The 21,883-nt window shown below is 41.0% G+C and overlaps 1 protein-coding gene across 1 annotated transcript; it reads right to left on the bottom strand.

Annotated features, from left to right (window-relative positions):
• Nucleotides 1-2,530: 2,530 nt before the first annotated feature.
• On the bottom strand, nt 2,531-2,887 carry LOC147441229 (uncharacterized). The gene has a single exon (XM_086483409.1). The coding sequence runs from the start codon at nt 2,885-2,887 to the stop codon at nt 2,531-2,533; it is 357 nt and encodes a 118-aa protein (XP_086339535.1).
• Between the last annotated feature and the right edge of the window lie 18,996 nt (nt 2,888-21,883).

Raw genomic sequence — 21,883 nt, 5'->3', positions numbered from 1 at the left:
TCCTGACAACTTCTTGCTTTGCTACTGAATATACCTGTACACAGGCGTTTAATTTCGGCAATAGAATCAAAGCATTTAACCACTAGAGGTGCTCTTAGTAATGATTGGTATAACTGGAGAGTTAACCTCAACCACTATTGTATTTTATACATTGTTGGTGTTCTGGATTAGGTCTGCTAATATGGAACTCTACTTCCCTCGGATGTTGGTTAATATACGTGAAAAGTCTGAATTCAGTCTTTGCTCCGTCAAAAGGTCAAACAAGGTCCAAATTCACTTCTGAAAGAAGTTCTAGAACCCTTAAGCCAAATGGAACCTCACTATATGAGCTTAGTCAAATTTTCTCTTCACTAAGCCCCAGTAGACATCCTACGCGTAGGATGTCTCCTGCTCTGTTTTGCCTGGATTCTTGCACTATGAATTCCCCTTGATGTGCTGAGTCCACAGATGTTTTTACTTTTTGATTTGGATACCTATAAGCTGGTCAATGGATCACAAATCTGTTTCGATAGCCTGATGTTGGTCTTGATCAGTCTAATCAACTCCAAATTGGACCAAAATTGACTAGGAGGCTTGCCTCAGGCTATACAACACCTTGCTATGCCTACACTCAGTATCTGGCTTCAATTTCTTGCTTTAGACATCCTATGTGTAAGATGTCTTTTTGCTCAAAATGGCTTCAAATGCAAAGCATAGACTCTTCTTGAGATGCTGATCACTTTGGTATGCTCACAATTAGGTTTGGAGTGCAAAATCACATAGATAACATCCTACGCGTAGGATGTCTTTTTGGTCTATTTGACCCCAGACTTGACCCACAGTTTCCCCTTGATGCCAGCAACCCAGTGGTATGCTTAGATTTTGGTTTGGATTTCTAAAGTCCCCAATTTTCGTTGTCCTAGCCTTTTTCAGTCAAAAGTGCTAAAGTCTGCTTAGAACCCATTGAATTTTCTCACCCAAATGAGATGAAACCTCTCTCAGTCACTCAATATATCATGCAGATCATGCTCATGTAGTCATCCTATGGTTTTGGTCTTAAAATAATGCCTTGGCACAATTTGGGTAGGATGTCTGGCAATTTAGTCTATCTGGTCTTATCCTGTTAAGATATGGTCAAATTTCCACTTTCTAGGTGAAAATAAGGTAAACCCCATCTTCTGAACACACTGTTCTACTCAAAATTCCAAAATTCCCACCAGATTAGCCTGTAGACATCCGACGCGTAGGATGTCTCCTGGCTTAAAATTAATTTTTTTCTTGACAGAAATGCTCTTGATGCTCTGCAGCTCTATCAGAAACAATCACAGTAACTTTTAGACTTCACTTCAGCTTTCAAACACACTTTTGCATCTTTTACAACCTTGTGATGAATCTAACAAGCAAGTATACATCCATGAAGTGCTCTAGATCCTGAATCATGATGTCCTACTTACTTTATTCCTACTTATCATGTGAAATGGTGATAATGGTGTTTTTGGTTGCTTCTTGGCCTCTCCGGACTCTCAAGATTTCCTTTCACCGCTTCTACCACTCCAACTCCTACTCTTTACAACACAACTCAACTAGAAACTACCTAAGTCGAAGGATCTAGGCCAGACACACGCTCCCTAGACTCCCTCTAAGACCTAGAGAGTCCTCCACCCGATCCTATCTAAATGTAAAATGATACTCTTTTAACTTTAACTTTCAAACCAAACTCATGTTTGGTCTCTGCAGCAGGGATAACATGTGATGCTCGCACAACACCATCACTGGGCAAACAACAACTCTTGAAATTCTCTCTGCTACTGTCAGCTGAATTTGTTGGTTGTTAATCTGCACCATATCCCCAATAGCAGTTGCTCGATCAACGCTATGGCCTGCGGGTGGACAGGGATTCCTTGCCAATCTAGGTTGGCAAAAACTCACAGGCGCAAATCTTGCATCCAAGCATCCACTCTACGAAGAGCTAGCTACTGCACTAGAGTAAATGGGATGCATTGCAGCAGGAAAGCTGTCATGGTAGCGAAAAGACACAGAAGTAGAGAGAAATGAGGTAAGAGAACCTTGTGAGCGCGATGCAAAAAACGTGAGGATAGTATGAAGTATTGACTGCATGCACTAAACCACTCACAAAGAGTTCTCAAAATAGGGTGTGCCACTGTGTCGCCATCATCATTGCCCTTTTCCCGCTTTCCAAGATTGCATGCAAAAGAATTTTCAATCATGATTAAGGTGGCTTCTGGCTCTTGTACCATAGCAAAGGGACACTGAATCGAGGTAGGTGAAAAATAATGGCATAGTCAAAATCCACTCACCGGCACTGAAATCACCTCCCCCCGTAAATCCGCCAAGCAAAAGAAGTGGGCCCGCATGCTTTAAAAATCCAGAATGGTCCCGACCATCGTAATTTTAGCTTCCCAGGAATCTTCTCAAGGCGAGAATTAAATACTAGGACCAATTGTCCCCGTAAAAATTTTCGTGCTTTAGGGCGATCCAACCATTTCTTTTGCCTGAATTGTAGATCTTGCAACACCGCAAAACTGCGCAATCACTCTTCATCTAGTTCCTGCAAAACATCCAAACGATAAATTACGGAATCTTCCGGAAGAAGCTTATCCGCAATAAACATCCGCAAACTCGGAACCACATGCTCCACTGGGGTAATTGCCTCCATACCAAATGCCAACTTGAAAGGAGTCAATCCTGTTGCCACTTTATACGCTGTCCGATAAGACAATAATGCGGAAGAAAGTTTCACAGCCGAATCCGTTCTATGCATATTCACTAACTTTGTTAGAATACGAACCAATTGCCTATTAGTTGATTCCACCTGCCCATTCGCCTGAGCGTAATATGGAGAATATTTCCTATGCAATACAAAGTAAAACCGTAGCATTCTCTCCATCACCTTATTCAAAAAATGGCTACCCTGATCACTAACCAGCTCAATAGGGCAGCCATTTCTGGAAAAAACATCCTTATATAAACACCAAGCCACAGAAAATGTAGTATTATCTTTCAAAGGCCATGTCTCCACCCATTTGGTAGCATAATCCGTGGCTGTCAAAATATACATATTACCTGTGTGAGCTGCCACTGGTTTAAAAGGTTCAATAAAATCCAATCCCCATTTTTGAAAAGGTTCTAAAGGAAATACCGGTTGAAAAGGCATTCTAGACATTTTAGTCGGTTGTCCCAACCGCTGACACACATCACACTGTTGCACATAACTTCTAGCATCTTGAAACAATGTAGGCCACCATAATCCTGATTATAGAACTTTCCTAGCCGTGATTAAGGCTGCAAAATGGCCCCCTACAATGCCGGTATGGACTTCCTCCAAAACCGCTTCTTGTTCTTGTGGTAGAACACATATGAGCAAGACCTCCACAACCGTGCGATAATAGAGCTTCCCCATGATAATCTCTAAATTCCTGCTTTTGATAGCCATCCATTTAATTTGATGACTGGACAAGAATGAAGGCATTTCTCCATTGTCGAGAAAATGAAACATCTCCTCATACCAAGTCCATGGAATGCTGGGGATGATCCTTGGTTGTTGCGTAACTGTAAGTTCATCGGCAACAGATCTAGTTAAAAACAGAGATGCATCCGGAAATTCATCAGCTACCCCCGTCGACGGCTCACCGGAATCTAACCTGGATAGGTAGTCAGCCACTGCATGCTGGGCTCCTGGACGATGAAATCAAATTCCTGCAACAAGAGCACCCATTTGGCCAATCTTCCTATCAAGTTCTGTTGGTGCACCAGATATAAAAGAGCCGAGTGATCCACATGAAAGAAAAATCGCCGGCCCAACAGATAATGCCGGAATTCTTTACTAAATAAATAATCCCTAAACATTCTCTTTCTGTCAATGAATAATTCATTTATGTGGATGATAAGCTTCTACTGGCGTAATAGATAGGTCGGAAGCACCCTTAACTTTGTTCCTACATCAACACACTGCCAATGGCCCGGTCCGAAGCATCCACGAATACATGAAAATCCTAACCCCAATTTGGAGGGATCATAATTGGAGCTTTGGACATCTGAAGTTTTAATCTCCAAAAAGCCATATCACATTCCTTCGTCCATTCAAAATCCTTAGAATGTGCTGTCTGATTAATAGGAATTGCCAAATGTGCGACAAACCTCAAATGCCTCCCATGCCAATGAGCTTGACCCAGGAAAACTTGACACTGTTTCGAATTCACCGGTGGAGGCACTTCCATAATTGTGGCTATTTTATTTGGATCCACGGAAATGCCATCCTCAGAGATTATATGACCCAATAACCTTCCACTTCTAGTTGCAAATGCACATTTGAGAGGATTTAAATTTAATTTTACCTCTCGACATTTCATAAAACATAACGGCAATTGTTTCAAATGCTCTAACTGTGCTCCAAAAACACTGAGATCATCCAAAAAAACCCGCATAAAATCTGTCAAATAGGGACCAAAAATTTGAAACATATCCCTTTGAATAGTTGAGGGCGCATTCCTTAATCTGGACCACATCACTGTGCATGCAAAAACGCCCCATGCTGTGAGAAAAATTGTTTTAGGTTGATCACGCAACGCCATTCGAATTTGGTTATATCCACTAAACCCATCCAAAAAAGTATACATCTCATGCCCTGCCACATCATCCAAAATAGAATCTAGAAATGGAAGAGGAAAAGGATCCAGAACTGTAGCTGCATTCAGCTTCCGATAATCTACACAAATTCGAATTTGCTTGCTTTTCTTTGGTACCACCACAATGGGAGAAATCCACTCGGGATTATCAATAGGGGTAATAAAACCCACCTCCAAAAGACGATCAATTTCCACCTTAACCTGCTTTGCCACATTCGGATTCATCCTATAAGAATGCTGCTTCACTGGCACCGCATCTGGTTTCAGGTTAATAGTATGCTGATAAAACTTTGGATCCAATCCTTGCATATCCGGATATTTCCATGCAAAAACATCTTTAAACTCTGTCAGTAAGTCAATCAAGTCTCCTTGGAAACTTGCCTCAAGTTGCTTATTAATATAAATGGGCTGAGACTCCGCTTGTTTCCCTAGAAAGACTTGCTCCAATTCATCTTTCTTCGCCCGTGTAATTTTTCCCATTTTTGCTTCAAACGCACGTTCTTGCTTAATAATATCCTCCAATGATTCAGGACTAGGCCAAGCTTTCTCTTGCACCCCTGTCTTGGGTGAAATTCCTATAGCCCCGAGAGATTTTCCCTCCGGAATCATAGAAATGTCGGCAAGGTATAAAGAAACTAAATCCGGGTTAGCCTTCAAAAATTTCTCCTCTTCATCTTCTTCTAATCCTTCTACCTTATTTATTGTTTCTCCTATACAGGCCATGCTGCCTGAACAAGCTGCCTACATGTTCCCAACATCACCCAAACTTTCCTGTGACCCCTTTTAACTGTAAGCATATTTGGCGCATGCATGTTCACCGCAGGTCGTCCATCGTGCATCGTGGTCGCCAGATGTAATGTCTATTGCCCGTAGAGGAGCAATAAGCATTATGGGAATGATTACCCGCACAATGTCTTACATTATATGAACAACAATACATAGGAAGGCAGAACATAAGACATATGATAGCCAATAGAACACTACCTTCTTCATTGACATATAACTGAACACAGAGTACAAGAGAGAAGATGTATTTGATAACATGAACATTAGAGATATTCCCAAAGACAGGTATGCCCCCCCATATACAACTACAGGACCGCATTGTGCGGCTTATGCCATAACAAGAGAGAGAGAGAGAGAGAGAGAGAGAGAGAGAGAGAGAAAGAGAGAGAGAGAGAGAGAGAGAGAGAGAGAGAGAGAGAGAGAGAGGTTATGTGTATAGACTTTGATACACACACACACACACACACACACACACCTCTTGCTTTGCATCTCTAGGTTTGGCCTTTACACACATCGGACAACTCTCAGAGTTAACTATGAAATCATCTTCTATTGCACCAACATCGGCATACTTCCAACATGGCCTCATCACTTTTGACATCTTTAACATCCAACGATTTTTTGACACCATCAACATTGACAACATCTTTAACATCCAATGATTTTTTGACACCATCAGCATTGACAACATCTTTAACATCCAATGATTTTTTGACACCATCAGCACTGACATCTCATAGACAAGAGAGCAAGACTGGGAGTGCTTGGAGTTTGTGGGAGATACGGAGACATAGAGAGAGAAGATTGTGACTCTTCTCGTGCCCGTGTTTGAGATTCTTGAGAGACTATTTTCCTGAGTATATTGCTCAAAGGTAGAGATTCAACATTGACGAGAAAATACTGCTTGCATTTGAGTCTCTTGAGAGATTGGTTCTCTAAGCACATTTCTCTGAGGTGGAGATTCTGCATTGACAACGAGACTGTGAGCGTTGGATCACTGGTTGAGGACCACTTTTTGGTTGAGGCATAGTTTTTGGCAACAACATTGCAGCTAGATTTTTCTCACAAGGATATATCTGTTTAAAGCATTGGTTGCATTTATAGGTGTACTTTTGGCCTCTCTATGTGTTTCAGAGAGTAGCCTTCCATTGCCATCTCGTGGGGTCACTATATGTAAAACCTATATATCACGTGCGTTCAAGGACTATTTATAAAACGCCTTAGTTGTGAATTTTTCATCAATAAAAGGGACCCTTTTCCTATTCAATCTGTAAATTATTTTTTAAGATCAATTTTTCCATACCCTTATGTATGTGAAAGCATGAGAAAATATAGAATAAAATAATCCCTACTTTTGAACCCAGGTGATAGGTATTTTTCTTTCTAGTGACCCCCCCAAAATGCCATATGCACTTGTGGTTTACATTGAGATTCGATATCACTTCTACATGCATATAGCCCACTCAGCTTGACAAAAAATAGTTTACAAGTCTCTTGTTGGATACATGTGTACTTCTTGCTGTTTATCTACACTTGGTTTTATAGGTTTTGCTTTATTCTAATTTATTAGTGTAAAGTTATGCATGTTGAGATGCATGTGTTGTGAACTTTTTGAGTGTTGGCTACTGTTTTGAGAGTGATTCCCCACTGGGATTTGCTAAGACTGCTTGTATATTGTTGGAAGTTGTTTGAGCATGTCCTGCACATAGTAGAGACTCTATATCATTCTATGATGTAAATTGAGCTTTAGTCATTGCTTATGTAGAGACTCTATGTAATTTTGTGAGTACGTTGAGTTGCAGGCACTGCATATGCATGTTGTTGGGAAGCCATTTTTGGATTGTTTTAGGAGTTCCTTGATTTTTTTTTAGACTTTGTTCAAAACATAGTCACTTTTGAGACTAGACTATCATTGTATCTATGTTTGTTGATCCTCCGGAGGGCCTTGCGTGAGGTTTTCTTGAGATGGGCTGTTCTCGGATGTATAAGACACCTTAGATTCCTTATTTTGTAGCCTCACCATAGGGTATGCATAGAGATCATGTTATGTATCTTGTGATCACTTTATGCTCAGTCTACAATCTCTTGAGTTGTTTTGTTGATTTTATGTGAATTTTGGGTTCAAATTTTTCTCCCTGTAGAAAGAACATTCTATCGGATTTTTTTTGCGGGTCTTATTTTTTGTGTTACTGGCATTTTGATCCCTACTTTAGTTGAGATTTTCCTCTTTTTACAAAGGAGTTTATGTCTGATTTTGGAAAATTTTCCATAAATCTTGTCACTCTTAATTTATAGTATTTCCTCTTGTCAGTGATGGACTCTTCATCTGAGAAAGGAGAGTATTACATCTATAAGTTTGATGGCACAGACTTTACCATATGGAAAGAGCACACATGAAGTATCTATTGATCAACAAAGGTCTTTAGAATCCACAAAAAGAGACCCAAGAGGGTGATGGATACACGCAAGTAAAATGGGAGATTATGGATGCTAAGGCTATGGACACTATACACTTTCATATTGGTGAGTCCATTCCTCACAATTATGGAGAAGAGTAGTGCCAATTTTTTTTGGGATAGCTTATGTTCTCTACATGGGATGGAAAGAGTGCCTCCAATTTTCTTTTATATGAAGAAGTTGATGTGTTTGAGCATGAAGAAAGGTAGCAATGTGTCTATCCATCTTCATGAGCTCAGCTCTTTGTTCACCCAACTAACTTTGAAAGGGCTAAATTTTGATGATGAGATGAATTCCATAGTCTTGGTATGCTCTTTGCCTAGTTCATGAGCCACATTTACTGTTGCAATAAGAAATCTTGTGCAACGTGGTAAGTTGTTTTTTTAGTGATGCCTTACTCACTCAGGAGATTATATGCTAGTCTCTTAATTTTGGTGGACATGGTGATGCTTATGTTGCAAGTGGTTCTAGAAGGCAAAGACTTTGTAACTAGAATCATAGGAACTCTCGTAGCAAGAGTAGAGACAAAAAAGTGCAAGAGTAGGGACAATATGGAATGCTACCACTACCATAAAAAAGTGCACTTAAAGAAAAGATTGTTGAACACTACATCAAGACAAGAAGGATTCTCAAGAAAAGTCTCACAACACACCCAACAGCGACATAAAGATTGAAGAGCTCAATGTAGTTGAATCTCCATGTGTTGGGACTATTCCCAAGGGTGGAAATTAGTACACACATGCACCTGAGATATCCACATCTATCTTTTGAGGTTCCATGCATCATAAATTATCAACATATAAACCCAATCATGATGCAAAATAGCCCCAGCACTTTGATCAATCATATGTAATAACTTTATATGTAAGTGCAAAACAATTTTTTCCTATTTTTGGATGCACACATGACATCTCGATGACATAGAAGGAAGAGTTTTTGACATCATACCAATGCATCAAGATCATCCCTACAACATAATCTATCACCTTGTCACATCACTTTACCCAGATGCGGCTCATGCTAACAACGGTGACATGAAAGAAAGCCATTTAATGAAAAACTATCCATAGAGTTTGAGTTGGCTAACCATATATCCACACATAAGTTTATGGACATCAAAGATATAGAACTAGCTTGCAAAAAAACAAACAAACCATAAGACATATTTAAAGATCACATCAAACCCACGACTCCATATTCTATCCCTGCTAGGTAGCACCCCTACACATATAGGTAATCTTGTACAAACAACGATTAATAAATCCTCCACACAAAGTGATAACGGTGATCTAAATACACTTATCATCATTTCTAAGAAATTTCTTGATTTTGCTAAGTGGGGTTTCCTATATGATACGTCTATATAGTGGTTCTCTAAAAAGCTTTGGGTCCAAAATATTGACTAAGTGTAGTGGACAACAAGCTGGATTTTGACCATAACTCTTCACTCAAGAGAACATTTTACATGATAAATAATAGATAAAATTATCTAAATGATGTGGGTAATCTTTGAATTGAATGGCTTTGGCTTGATTCATAATGGTTTAGGATATACGGCCAAAACAATGCCCCTATCGCCAACTTGATGATAAAGTAGAGTGTTTTTTATGTAGCACGTGATCACACAAACACATCCTATGTATATATCAACATGCTAAACATGATGAAATAATCATAGATTATCCTTGTACAATTGCGGCAAGCCCATACATGCCTATGTGCACAAAAAAGTAACAATCAATAGCGTAGTTTTGCTACCTGTAACAAAAATAGAAGCATGATGGCTATGGAGTTTTGAGCTTCTTACCATGAACAAAGAATGATTATGGGTGATTGAAAGACTTTTTATTTTTTTCAAGAGAGCAACAGTGAGAACTACATAGAGGATCTTACATGAAACTGATGTAGAGTGTGTACATCATTTAAAGAGAAGAAAATAGGAAGTAGGATTACAAAAAATGACATAGAATTATCAAGTGGTGAGGGCTCCTTTAGAGAAGTGGAAAAATAACCTCCTTTGAAGCTACTAGTAGTTACAGGTGTTGGTATGAGGTAATACAAGAAGCAACTCCATAGACGTTTAATTTTATAAGCGAAAACTCTGCACGAGGTGCTACAAGAAGCAACACTACAGGGGAGAAAAACCTCCCCCAGAGCTACGTGTACTACCAGGTGCCAACACATAGTGCTACAAGAAGCAACTATGCAATGGATTAATAGCAAGATCTTAGCAAGTAAGAGTGTTCACAATGACACAGCATTGTCAAGGGGGGAGGGATCCTTTACAGAACTAAGAAAACAAATTATCTTTCAAAGATGCATGTAGAACCTTGTGTCAACATGTGATGTATCATCAGATGAGATTTCTTCCCTTATTCTTGTCTTGTTCACAATGACTCAAGTGTCTAAGATCCAATATCAAGCCCTTACAAAGGGATAATTAAGCCCTTGCCACTAGGTGTTGTCACATGGTGATACATGGAACTACATAGGAGTTTATGTTTTTTCCCAAATTTTCTCTAGTCCAAAAGGGATAAATATCTTGGAAGGGAAAATTGCATCCTTTTCAGAGATGCTTGTAGTATCGTGTGTCAGCACATGGTGCTATATGAAGCTTTGTAGGGGCTTTAATACGTTGGGGTAAAGGCGGGTGCCTTACCTCGAGCTGAACACTAGATCTGGATGCCCATTGTTTCACCTTATTCATTGAACATATACAAGAAATAAGGAGTACTCTCAATTCACTTTTGAGAGGTTGCCCACCCACTCCCCATGTCATCTCTCCTCTTCCCCTTTATGCACCATGCATGAAAGCATCACGCACTCACAAATTAGTCAATCTGAAGATTCCTACATCACCATGTGACAATGTGTGGTGTTGTAGAACCATGGGCAAACATGTGGTGCTACAAGAATCTCTACAAATTGCTTAAATGAGCCCCTTTGAAGTGTCCTATAGCACTAAGTGCCGACACATGGTGCTATAGGCAACTCTACAAAGCGCTTAAACTAGTCCCTTTAAAGCTTCTTATAGCTCCTATAGCACCAGGTGCTGTCACATGGTGCTACGAGAATCTTTCTAAAAGACTTAAAGCCCCTTAGAAGAATCCTAAAATATCATGTGCTAACACATGGTGCTACAACCATCTCCACAAAGAGCTTAAATTAGCCGCTTTAAAGTTTCCTTTAGCACCACGTGTCGACACGTGGTGCTACAAGAAACTCCATAAAGTGCTTAAATTAGCCTCTTCGAAACTTTCTTTAGCACCACATCTTGACACATGGTGCTACAAGTAGGTCCACAAAGCTCATAGATTAGCCTCTTTGAAGCTTCCTATAGCACCACATGTAGACACATGGTGCTACATGCAGCTCCATAAAGGGCTTAAATTTGCCATTATAAAGCTTCCCATAGCACTACGTACCGACACAAGGTGCTATAAGAAGCTCCACAAAGCTATTAAATTAGCTTCTTTGAAACTTCCTTCAGCACCACGTGTCAAGAAGCTCCAAAAAGTGTCTTAATTAGCCTCTTAAAACTTCCTTTAACATTACATGCCGACACGTGGTGCTACATGCAACTCCATAAAGCACTTAAAGTAGCCTCTTTGAAATTTCCTTTAGCACCACGTGTCGACAAGTGGTGCTACAAGAAGCTCCATAAAGCTCTTAAATTAGCCTCTTTGAAGCTTCCTATAGCACCACATTAGGAAGAGGAAGAGGATGGGGTGTAGGAGGGCCTCTTTATTTTCCATGCTTTTGGAGGTGATTAACATTTTGATGAATAAGTGTATGCCATGTGTGCAAGAATGGTTGGTGTGTAAGAGATGTGTTAGAGTGGTGAAAGGATGCACTTTCCCCCCCCAAAAAGGAGGTTGACAGTTTTATTATTTTTGACCTTCCACAACTCCCACATATGATCTCCGATTTGAGCAGAGATCATAGATATGCAATCTATGCATTGATCTCTTTTCATAGATATGCTACATGATATGGTTTTACCCTCTAGATTTAAAATTCTATTTTGGGGGAAAATTTTGAATTCAAATAAACTAGCCGTTTTGCTTGTTTGAATTCAAAAGTTGTTCTTTGATTACTTTCTTAATTGTAAAGGTTTAACTTCCTTAAACTGCCAAATAAAGAGGGCCTCCTAGATCCCATTCTCTTCCTAATGACGTGCCGCCACGTGATGCTACAAGAAGGTCCATAAAAAGGGTTGAAATTATCCCTTATGAAGCTTACAATAGCACTACGTGACAACACGTGGTGCTACAAGCAATTCTACAAATGGATTAAAGCCCCTTTGAATATTCCTATAGCACCACGTGCCAACACGTGGTGGTATAGAAAATTCTACAAAGTGCTTAAATTAGCTGCTTTGAAACTTCCTTAAGCACCACGTGTCGGTCCTACAGGCAGCTCCACAAATCGCTTAAATTAGCCTCTTTCAAGATTCCTTTAGCACCATGTGCTGACACGTGGTGCTACTAGCAACTCCATAAATTGCTTAAATTGGCCCTTACGAGGCTTCCAATAGCACCATGTTCCAACACATGGTGCTATAAGAAACTCTACAAATGGTTTAAAGTCTCTTTGGATATTCCTATATTGCCATGTATGGACAAGTGATGGTACATACAGCTCCAAAAATGCTTACATTAGCCTATTTGAAACTTCCTTTAGCACCACGTGTCGACACGTGGTGCTACAAGCATCTCCACAAAGCACTAAAATTAACCTCTTTGAAGCTTCCGAGAGTAGCATGTACCAACACGTGGTGCTACAAGCAGCTTCATAAAGCGCTTAAATTAGCCCGTTTATGAAGCTTCCAATAACACCACGTGCCAACACGTGGTGCTACAAGAAACTTTGAAAATGGCTTAAATCCCTTTGGATATTCCTATAGCACCATGTGGCAACACATGGTGCTACATGTAGCTCCACAAAAGTACTTAAACTAGCCTCTTTGAAACTTCCTTTAGCACCAAGAGTTGACATGTGGTGCTACATGCAAATCCACAATGCACTTAAATTAGCCATTTCAATAAAAAAAAAAGCACCACATGTCGACACGTGGTGCTACAAGCAGCTCCACAAAGCACTTAAATTAGCCTCTTTGAAACTTTCTTTAACACATGGTGCTATAAGAAACTCCACAAAGCGCTTAAATTAGCCTCTTTGAAACTTTCTTTAGCACCATGTGTCGACACGTGGTGCTACAAGCAGCTCCACAAAGCGCTTAAACTAGCCTCTTTGAACTTTTTTAGCACCACGTGTCGCCATGTGGTGCTACAAGCAACTTCACAAAGCGATTAAATTAGCCTTTTTGAAACTTTCTTTAGCACCACATGTCGATACGTGGTGCTACATGAAACTCCACAAAGCGCTTAAATTAATCTCTTTGAAACTTCCTTTAGCTTCACCTGTCGACATGTGATGCTACAATTTGATCCACAAAGTGCTTAAACTAACCTCTTTGAAACTTCCTTTAGCACCGCGTGTCAACACATGGTGCTACACACAACTCCGCAAAGTGCTTAAATTAACCTCTTTGAAACTTTCTTTAGAACCATGTGTCGACACGTGGTGTTACAAGGGTCTCCACAAAGCTCTTAAGTTAGCCTCTTTGAAGCTTCCTATAGCACCACATGTCGACACATGGTGCTCCGCGAATCTCCATAAAGGGCTTAATTTAGCCCTTATGAAGACTCATATAGCACTACGTACGGACACATGGTGCTATAAACAGCTCCACAAAGATGTTAAATTAACCTCTTTGAAACTTCCTTTAGCACCGCTATAGGCAACTCCACAAAGCACTTAAAATAGCCTCTTTGTAACTTCCTTTACACTAGGTGTTGACATGTGGTGCTACAAGAAGCTCCACAAAGTGCTTAAATTAGCCTCTTTGAAGCTTCCTAGAGCACTAGGTGTCGATACGTGATGCTACAAGCAACTCCATATAGTGCTTAAATTAGCTCGTATGATTCTTCCGATAGCATCATGTATCAACATGTGGCGCAATAAGAAACTCCACAAATGGATCCGTGATTTTCAAACCTATAATCAAACAAAGATATTTGGAGAGAGAGAGAGAGAGAGAGAGAGAGAGAGAGAGAGAGAGAGAGAGAGAGAGAGAGAGAGATTATGTGCATCATGGTTCCCTACAACGCATACATGAAGTTTGCAGGTAGTAGGGCATGTGGAGCCTAGTATTTATTAGCATGTAGGGCACAAATGCTCTGCAATAGATTATTGTTGAAGTCTTGTTGGCATAGTCAAGATGGAGTCACTATTTTGTGCACTCCTTCTAGATGATAAAAACTTCATGCTAAATGACAATATTTTTGTTGAGTGCATCAAGATTCAACTTCATTTTCAAGATTAAAAATGGCTTTTTTTAATTGTACTAGCGATGGTGTTGATTGTATTAATAGAAATAGTTGACTGTCTCATTATATAGCTACATTATGGCTTCCATGTTTTGCCCACTTATATGAGTTTTCAACCATCAGATCTTGTCATGTTTCTTGTGGGTGAATGACTCATGAGAAGCATTCCTGGAAGTATTTTTGTAGAATAAAGATCCACCACTTTTTGTATTCTTTATACTCTTCAAGTTGAGTTCTCTACAAAGACAAGATGTATGGTAGTACTTGTCATTCTTATGTAAATGAGAACCACAAACATTTTGTGCAAGAGCTCTAGAGAGATAAGCACAGAGAGAGAGAGAGAGAGAGAGATTGTATTAATGTCATCAAAGGTCAAACATGACATATGAGCCAATAACATTTCTTATGCTCTATTGAGATTATCAATGGGCACTTTGATGCTTTAGGACCGTGGATGTATTGAGAGAAAAAAGCTTAAAACACGACCAAATATAGACATGTGATACTTAAGGACCACGGATGTATTGGGAGTCCATGGGGTGGTTGTGAGAGATCACTATAAAACTTGTAAGGGACATAGTCAGAATATGTGCGTGCATATGCGTGTGCACACACACGCGCACACACACACAGATGGCACACTGCTTTGTACAAGCCCAACAAAATTGCATGGTAACAATTCCTAGTTCCACACCTTGTGACTTCTTGGGTTTGAAATTTTATGAGGGCTTCTACTCTAAAAGGCTTGTACCTCATGTTCTATGAGGTACATTATACACACGCATTTCTTTTTAACTACGTCTTGACATGAGAAAAATCAACCACATTATTCTAAAGAGCCATTCCTAATGGTTTTTTATCTCAAAAAGTCAAAACGTGCATCCAAAAACCCTACAATTCAATTTTTTTAAAAAACTTTTAAAATATCTTTTTTGGCTATCCAGAGCTCCCCCAAAAGTAGTTATTAGGCAAAAAGTGATTTTCTCTCTCTAGAACCCCTTTTCCAACCCCTCCTTGGTTGCAACAATCACACTCATCCTCTACTCCAACACTCTCTCTCTCTACACCATCTCCATTGCTGCAGCAAGGAAGCTCCTCTCTCCTCCCCTACCACCTTCCATTGCCACACCAAGCAAGGGTTATCCACCTTCTCCTCCCAATGCCACACCAAGCAAGGGTTGTCCACCTTCTCCTCCCAATGCCACACCAAGCAAGGGTTGTCCACCTTCTCCTCCCATTGCCACAAGGGTTAACCACTTTCTCATATCACTTTATCCCACCTACATTGTAGCAACAAGCAAGGTTCTTCTCCTCCTCCTAGTTTGCTTTGCTCAACCATGGCCAACTCTACTTCGCAAAGGCGTCCAAAGGATGAGGTCACAGCACTTGCATGCCACAACACTACAGGTGTAGATGATGAGTGGGTGCCATAAGAGTTCACCAAAGGTGCTTGGGTATACATGCAACCATCTGCTGTTGGCCCTCATCGTGTGTGGAATCGTGCAAACTTGGATCTTCATTGGAAAGGAAAGCTCCTTGGCTTCAAGAACCGCAAAGACAAGGGGACCGTAGCCATTGTGCAACATATTTTCTCAATGTCAACCATGCACTTGCAACAACCACCTCGATTTCCAACACATTGTAAGTACATGTTTTGAGAATACAAAGCTAGGTGTGAAATCATAGTGTAATGTTATTATGGATTCATACTTAACATTTGTCATGCATTTATAGTCATATTTCCATCCACGTTGGTGGAGGAGCAGCCACTACATAGTCTCTCCGGCACATTCAATGCTATACATGCGGATATTGGAGCAATAATGTTCCCACATCTTTGCCCAACCAACCTGGTTCAAAGAAGGATTTTCTTCTATTCTCACTCCTATATTGTCCCTACTTCTACACAAGCATTTGGAACGCTTGAACCCATCAAAGTAACTTCCTTATTAAGTATAACTTCCTTATTAAGTATGGAGTGGCCGGTCCTAAGTTTTGTGATCGGTAGCATCTTTCAAGCAAAAGATGATAATGGATGTCCAAAACTCTTTGAAATACTCTAAAGCTTCTAGGTCTGTGGGCTTGAGTTGGTGTTTGCCTATTGATTATTTTGTGCACATTTTTAAAGAGTTTGGATTTGTAGAGACTACCACAATGCTTGTATGTAAAGATGCGCATTACGAGGAATTAGGAAGGCTTTTAGAAGAGGACTGGGGTTTTGTGGAGGGCATGCACAACGGGGACCGGTACCGTTGTAAGGTTGGAGCTTCAAGTATTGGAATGTGCTATTTGAAATCCCGCACCTCCTTGTAGATACGATTTCACTATGATCGTTGGATGTGCAAGCTTGGAGTGTGGAATCCCTTACAGAGTGTAGACGGCGCTATTGCAAGCTTTGACATTGTAGTGAAGATGCCCAAAGATGCTTTGGAGGCAGTCCAAGTGAGCAAGCATTGGACTCTCAGTAATGTTCGAGAACATTTGGTTATTATGGGTTTTGAGGCCCTTCAACACAATTTCGTTTACAAGGTCACAAGGTGAGAATCCTTCCACCACATTTTCAATACATCATGGTTTGTCGATCATTAGATGCTTATTGTAATGAATGTCCGTAGATTGGGAAGAGAATGGAAGACAAATTGAAGGTCGAGGAGGACTGGGGGACTATGCTATCGATCTTATAACTTTGTAACTCTTGCAATTTTCATATTGATCCCTGCTGTAATCAACATGATTTGCTTCGGCAAATCATGCCTTTGAATATAATTTTTTGCATTGGGATGATAAATCATTTTTTGGTGAAAGTGCCTTTTTTTTATGTCTTAAAAAAAGGGTCCATTATAAAAGGGGAGCCACCTAACTCATTCACTATTTTCACTTTTGCAACTCTTGAGCTCCTCCACTCTCTATCCACACCCCAGGCTAGACATGGATGCTGCCACAGCCTCTGCATCTGCACCCACATCCACCCCTTTGTCACGCTTCATCCTCTTCCTTGAGGATACCAAATACAAAGGGAGGTTGGACCTCCACACCTTTTTACTCGTCTCCCTGACCTTGACGCCACAATTGCCCTTCACATGGATGCATTTGAGGAGATTTCTATGTTCATGGAGGAGCACATCATAAAATATTCTGTATCTATCCCCCCACATGCAAGAATCTGGGTGCCTTGCGATCTTTTGCGCTATATACACAAAGGTGATCTCCCATTCTCCAAGCGGTTGCAACGATTCCAAGAAATTGCAACCGATGCACGCCATTACTTGGACGAGCAATCCCCTGGGGTGTCAGCGCTCAAGAAGCGCAAGTTGGGGGTGGAGTACCTTTCTCGGCTCGCAACATTTATCTTCTTGGTGAGCGAGGAACCTGATTTGGAGGAGCTCCACTTACCACACCTTCAAGTTGGGTCCTTTAGCAAGGACACCAAGGAGCTGCAGGTTATCCCCATGAACCCTGCAGCGGAAGGAAAAGCACACCGGCTCGAGTACACTAGGGGTCTTGAGGAAGTGGTTGAGAAATCCATAGTTGCGGCTGGCCCTAGTGACACTCCAGTGCCACTACCACTGACGGATGTGGCAATCCCAGAGGTAGAAATCAGCCACTTCTCCTCAGTGTTAGTGGATGGGGAGGAGTATGTGTTCCTGCATGATTTGGAAAAAGCATTTGGCCTGCGCATGGATGAATGCTTGAGCGTGCTATGCAACAGCAGCAAATGTCCCTTAGACAATACGCCAGATGCCCTAGAAAGCAAGCTCTTGCTAGATGGGGACTCTGTTGCTGACACTATTGCAGTTGTATGTGCGGAGGTTGTGACAGCAGAGCAGTTGCACGCGGCTGATGAAGATCCAAGCCACGCAAGCCAAGGTTGAGGTTGCTAGGATGCCTATGCCATTATGCGACCTCCCATCTGATGATCCAAAGCTTGTATATGTGGTGCATGCGAGCATTGACTTGGATGCAAAGGGCAACATGGAGGAGGATGACAAGGAGCAGGAGGTAAACTGTATCCTAATTTTCATTTTACTATTTTATCCTTCATTGTCTTTTTTCTCAACCTTCATCGGTTTATGACAGGATGTTGTGGAGGTTGATGATTTTGCTGCAAGGACGGGTGGCAAGCGGACGGGCTTTGGACCTCAAGCTTCCCTTGCGCATTACCTAGGACAACTCCCCCCTGGCGATATGGACATTATCCATAATGAAGCTACTCCCCAAGCCCATTGTATGACTTGGTCATTAAAAGCTTTGAGCAAGTTTTTGTGTTTGAGCACCATTGCTCAAACTGCGCATCAAGTGTTCCTAGTGCGTAGATCTGTTGTATGCACAGCGTTTGGCATTGGCTTTCGTGGTAAAGTGCTTGCCCAGATAGGGATACATGTTTCCATTGGCTCAACTGACCCAAATGCCATAGCGCAGTCCCTCTTGACTTGGGAGTTTCCTTACGTGCAAAATAGGCGCCAGGAAATGGTCAAAAAAATTATGAACTCCTCATATACATGATGTAAAATCACCGTGCTGGAAGGAATAAAAAATATTTGAAATTGTCTCTCTATATTGCAAATTCTTTTGAATCTGATTTGTCAATCTTGAAAATTGTTTCAATTGGTGATATGAATTGTTTTTTGATTGCTGACTTTGTTATTTCAAGTTCTGTATGTAATTGCAGTCAATTTCAGTATATTTGTGCTTTTTAAGTACCCTAGGGGGTAGATTAGCCTATAAGGGGCAAAAAAATGCATGGCCACAAGGGCGCGCAAATGGCCCATCCATCAGTTTTGGATGGGCCATTTGCGGGCCCTTGTGGCCAGGCATTTTTTTCCCCTTATAAGCCAATCTACCCCCTAGGGTACTTAAAAAGCACAAATATACTGCAATGGATTGGTTCTGCATCATTCATTTAAATGCACCCTTTTTATGGCAATTCCAGGATATGTTCAGACTCAAGGACACTAGAAAAGCTGAAATCAATTATGAAATGAATTTTCCAGCACACTATCACCTGCTTTAGCTCTACCTAGTACACCCGTCCACCAAAAAGTCCAATTACATTGGACATTTGAGAAATCCAAATTAATGTTGCATAGACACTTGGTTTCACAATATGTTATTTGTTTTGATATCCTATAAGGAATTCAAAGCTTGAAATGACCAAAAAAAGGTGTCCACAAGGATCCATGTAAAATATTAATGCAAAACCAATAGGTTTTAGTAAATTTGTGCATTTTAAGTACCCTTGGGGGTAGATAAGCCTAAAAGAGGCAGAAAAAGGCCTGGCCACAAGGGCGCGCAAATGGCCCATCCATCAGTTTTGGATGGGCCATTTGCGTGCCCTTGTGGCCAGGCATTTTTTTCCCCCTTATAAGCCAATCTACCCCCTAGGGTACTTAAAAAGCACAAATATACTGCAATGGATTGGTTTTGCATCATTCATTTAAATGCACCCTTTTTATGGCAATTCCAGCATATGTTCAGACTCAAGGACACTAGAAAAGCTGAAATCAATTATGAAATGAATTTTCCACCACACTATCACTTGCTTTATCTCTACCTAGTACACCCCTCCACCAAAAAGTCCAATTACATTGGACATTTGAAAAATCCAAATTAATGTTGCATAGACACTTGGTTTCACAATATGTTATTTGTTTTGATATCCTATAAGGAATTCAAAGCTTGAAATGACCAAAAAAAGGTGTCCACAAGGATCCATGTAAAATATTGATGCAAAACCAATAGGTTTTAGTAAATTTGTGCATTTTAAGTACCCTTGGGGGTAGATAAGCCTAAAAGGGGCAGAAAAAGGCCTGGCCACAAGGGCGCGCAAATGGCCCATCCATCAGTTTTGGATGGGCCATTTGCGCGCCCTTGTGGCCAGGCATTGTTTTGCCCCTTATAAGCCAATCTACCCCCTAGGGTACTTAAAAAGCACAAATATACTGCAATGGATTGGTTCTGCATCATTAATTTAAATGCACCCTTTTTATGGCAATTCCAGCATATGTTCAGACTCAAGGACACTACAAAAGCTGAAACCAATTATGAAATGAATTTTCAAGCACACTATCACGTGCTTTAGCTCTACCTAGTACACCCCTCCACCAAAAAGTCAAATTACATTGGACATTTGAAAAATTCAAATTAATGTTGCATAGACACTTGGTTTCACAATATGTTATTTGTTTTGATATCCTATAAGGAATTCAAAGCTTGAAATGACTAAAAAAAGGTGTCCACAAGGATCCATATAAAATATTGATGCAAAGCCAATAGGTTTTAGTAAGTTTGTGCATTTTAAGTACCCTTGGGGGTAGATAAGCCTAAAAGGGGCAGAAAAAGGCCTGGCCACAAGGGCGCGCAAATGGCCCATCCATCAGTTTTGGATAGGCCATTTGCGCGCCCTTGTGGCCAGGCTTTTTTTGGCCCCTTATAGGATTATCTAACCCCAAGGGTACTTAAAATGCACAAATTTACTGAAATTGACTGCAATTACATACAGAACTTGAAATTACAAAGATAATAAACGGAGTAGACGCAACTGTTGATCATATTGTCATTGGAAAGTCAAATCATTACAAAGATAAGGGTGTGCAATACAAAAAGAGGGGTAACTTCGGCTAATGCTCGAAGTCTCGTTGCAATCGACGTGCAAGCTGCATATCTTTTGGCTGTATTGTCACTCGCTTTGCATGAATGGCGCATAGGTTGGTATCTTCCAACACCGAAATGATGTGGGCCTCTGCAGCTTCTTGAATAGCCTCTAGCGCTATTGCTTGCACTCTATACTGATTTCCATAGCTTTGAAGCACCTCCTTCACAGTGCGAGCAAAGGGGGCGCGTCGAATCAAGAGCTCCGTCGTCTTCTGGTAGTGGCAGATTTCTGCAAATGCCCTTGCTATTTTTCGGCGCCGCTGCGGTTGTCTTGGGGGCACTTGCACATTTGCTGACGGACGGCGTTTAGGCTTCTTGAAAAACTTAGACTTGCGCCTATTTACATGCTTAGGGGCTGGTTCTGCAGCCTCTTCTGATTCTGCTTCTTCCCTTGGTTGTCGATCTTGTCGTGTGGGGAGAGTTCCGTGGCCTTGAGGCAATGTCTTCCCCCCAACGGCCACCCGGTGTGTGCGCGGTATTTTTTCTCGTAGCCATGGTGGCTCACTCTCTGATTCGGTGTTTGTATGGACCACCCGAGTCCTGGATGGTCCTGCTTGTGATTGGGGGCACGACGACTGCTCCCTATCAGACTGTGATGTTTACTGGCCCTCTGCTTCTCTCCAACGCTGGGCACGTTGCTTCATTCTCTTTCTAGGTGTTATATCTTGAGGAGGTGGAGATTCAACAGTCCTTGATGAATCTCGTGCCCTACCACCATGCCCACTACCAGAAGAGTTCTTGGAACGTCCAGGTGCTCGTGGCCGTTTTCTTGTGCCTTTAAGCCATAACGGCTTCTCACATCCTTGGAGGGTGTTTTTGTTGGCAGGCGGATGCTCTTTCTCGGTTTGTTTGGTGCGCGCCATTTCGTTGGTAAGAGCTCACCTGTTCTTAAGAAATGAGTGATTTATGAGAGCATGCAATATTTATAAGGGCCCATTTAAAAAGGGCCCTGTTCACACTAATCTTTTTAAA

This window comes from Adiantum capillus-veneris, chromosome 15 (genome assembly GCF_014529385.1).
Source record: "Adiantum capillus-veneris isolate H3 chromosome 15, ASM1452938v2, whole genome shotgun sequence".
NCBI classification, from domain to species: Eukaryota; Viridiplantae; Streptophyta; class Polypodiopsida; order Polypodiales; family Pteridaceae; genus Adiantum; species Adiantum capillus-veneris.
Note: the sequence above shows the minus strand (reverse complement) of the source record. Positions and strands in the feature narration are given on the sequence as shown.

Bases quoted from the DNA above. Each gene is read 5' to 3' on its own strand.
- LOC147441229 (XM_086483409.1), bottom strand. From the start codon at position 2,887: ATGGAGAGAATGCTACGGTTTTACTTTGTATTGCATAGGAAATATTCT.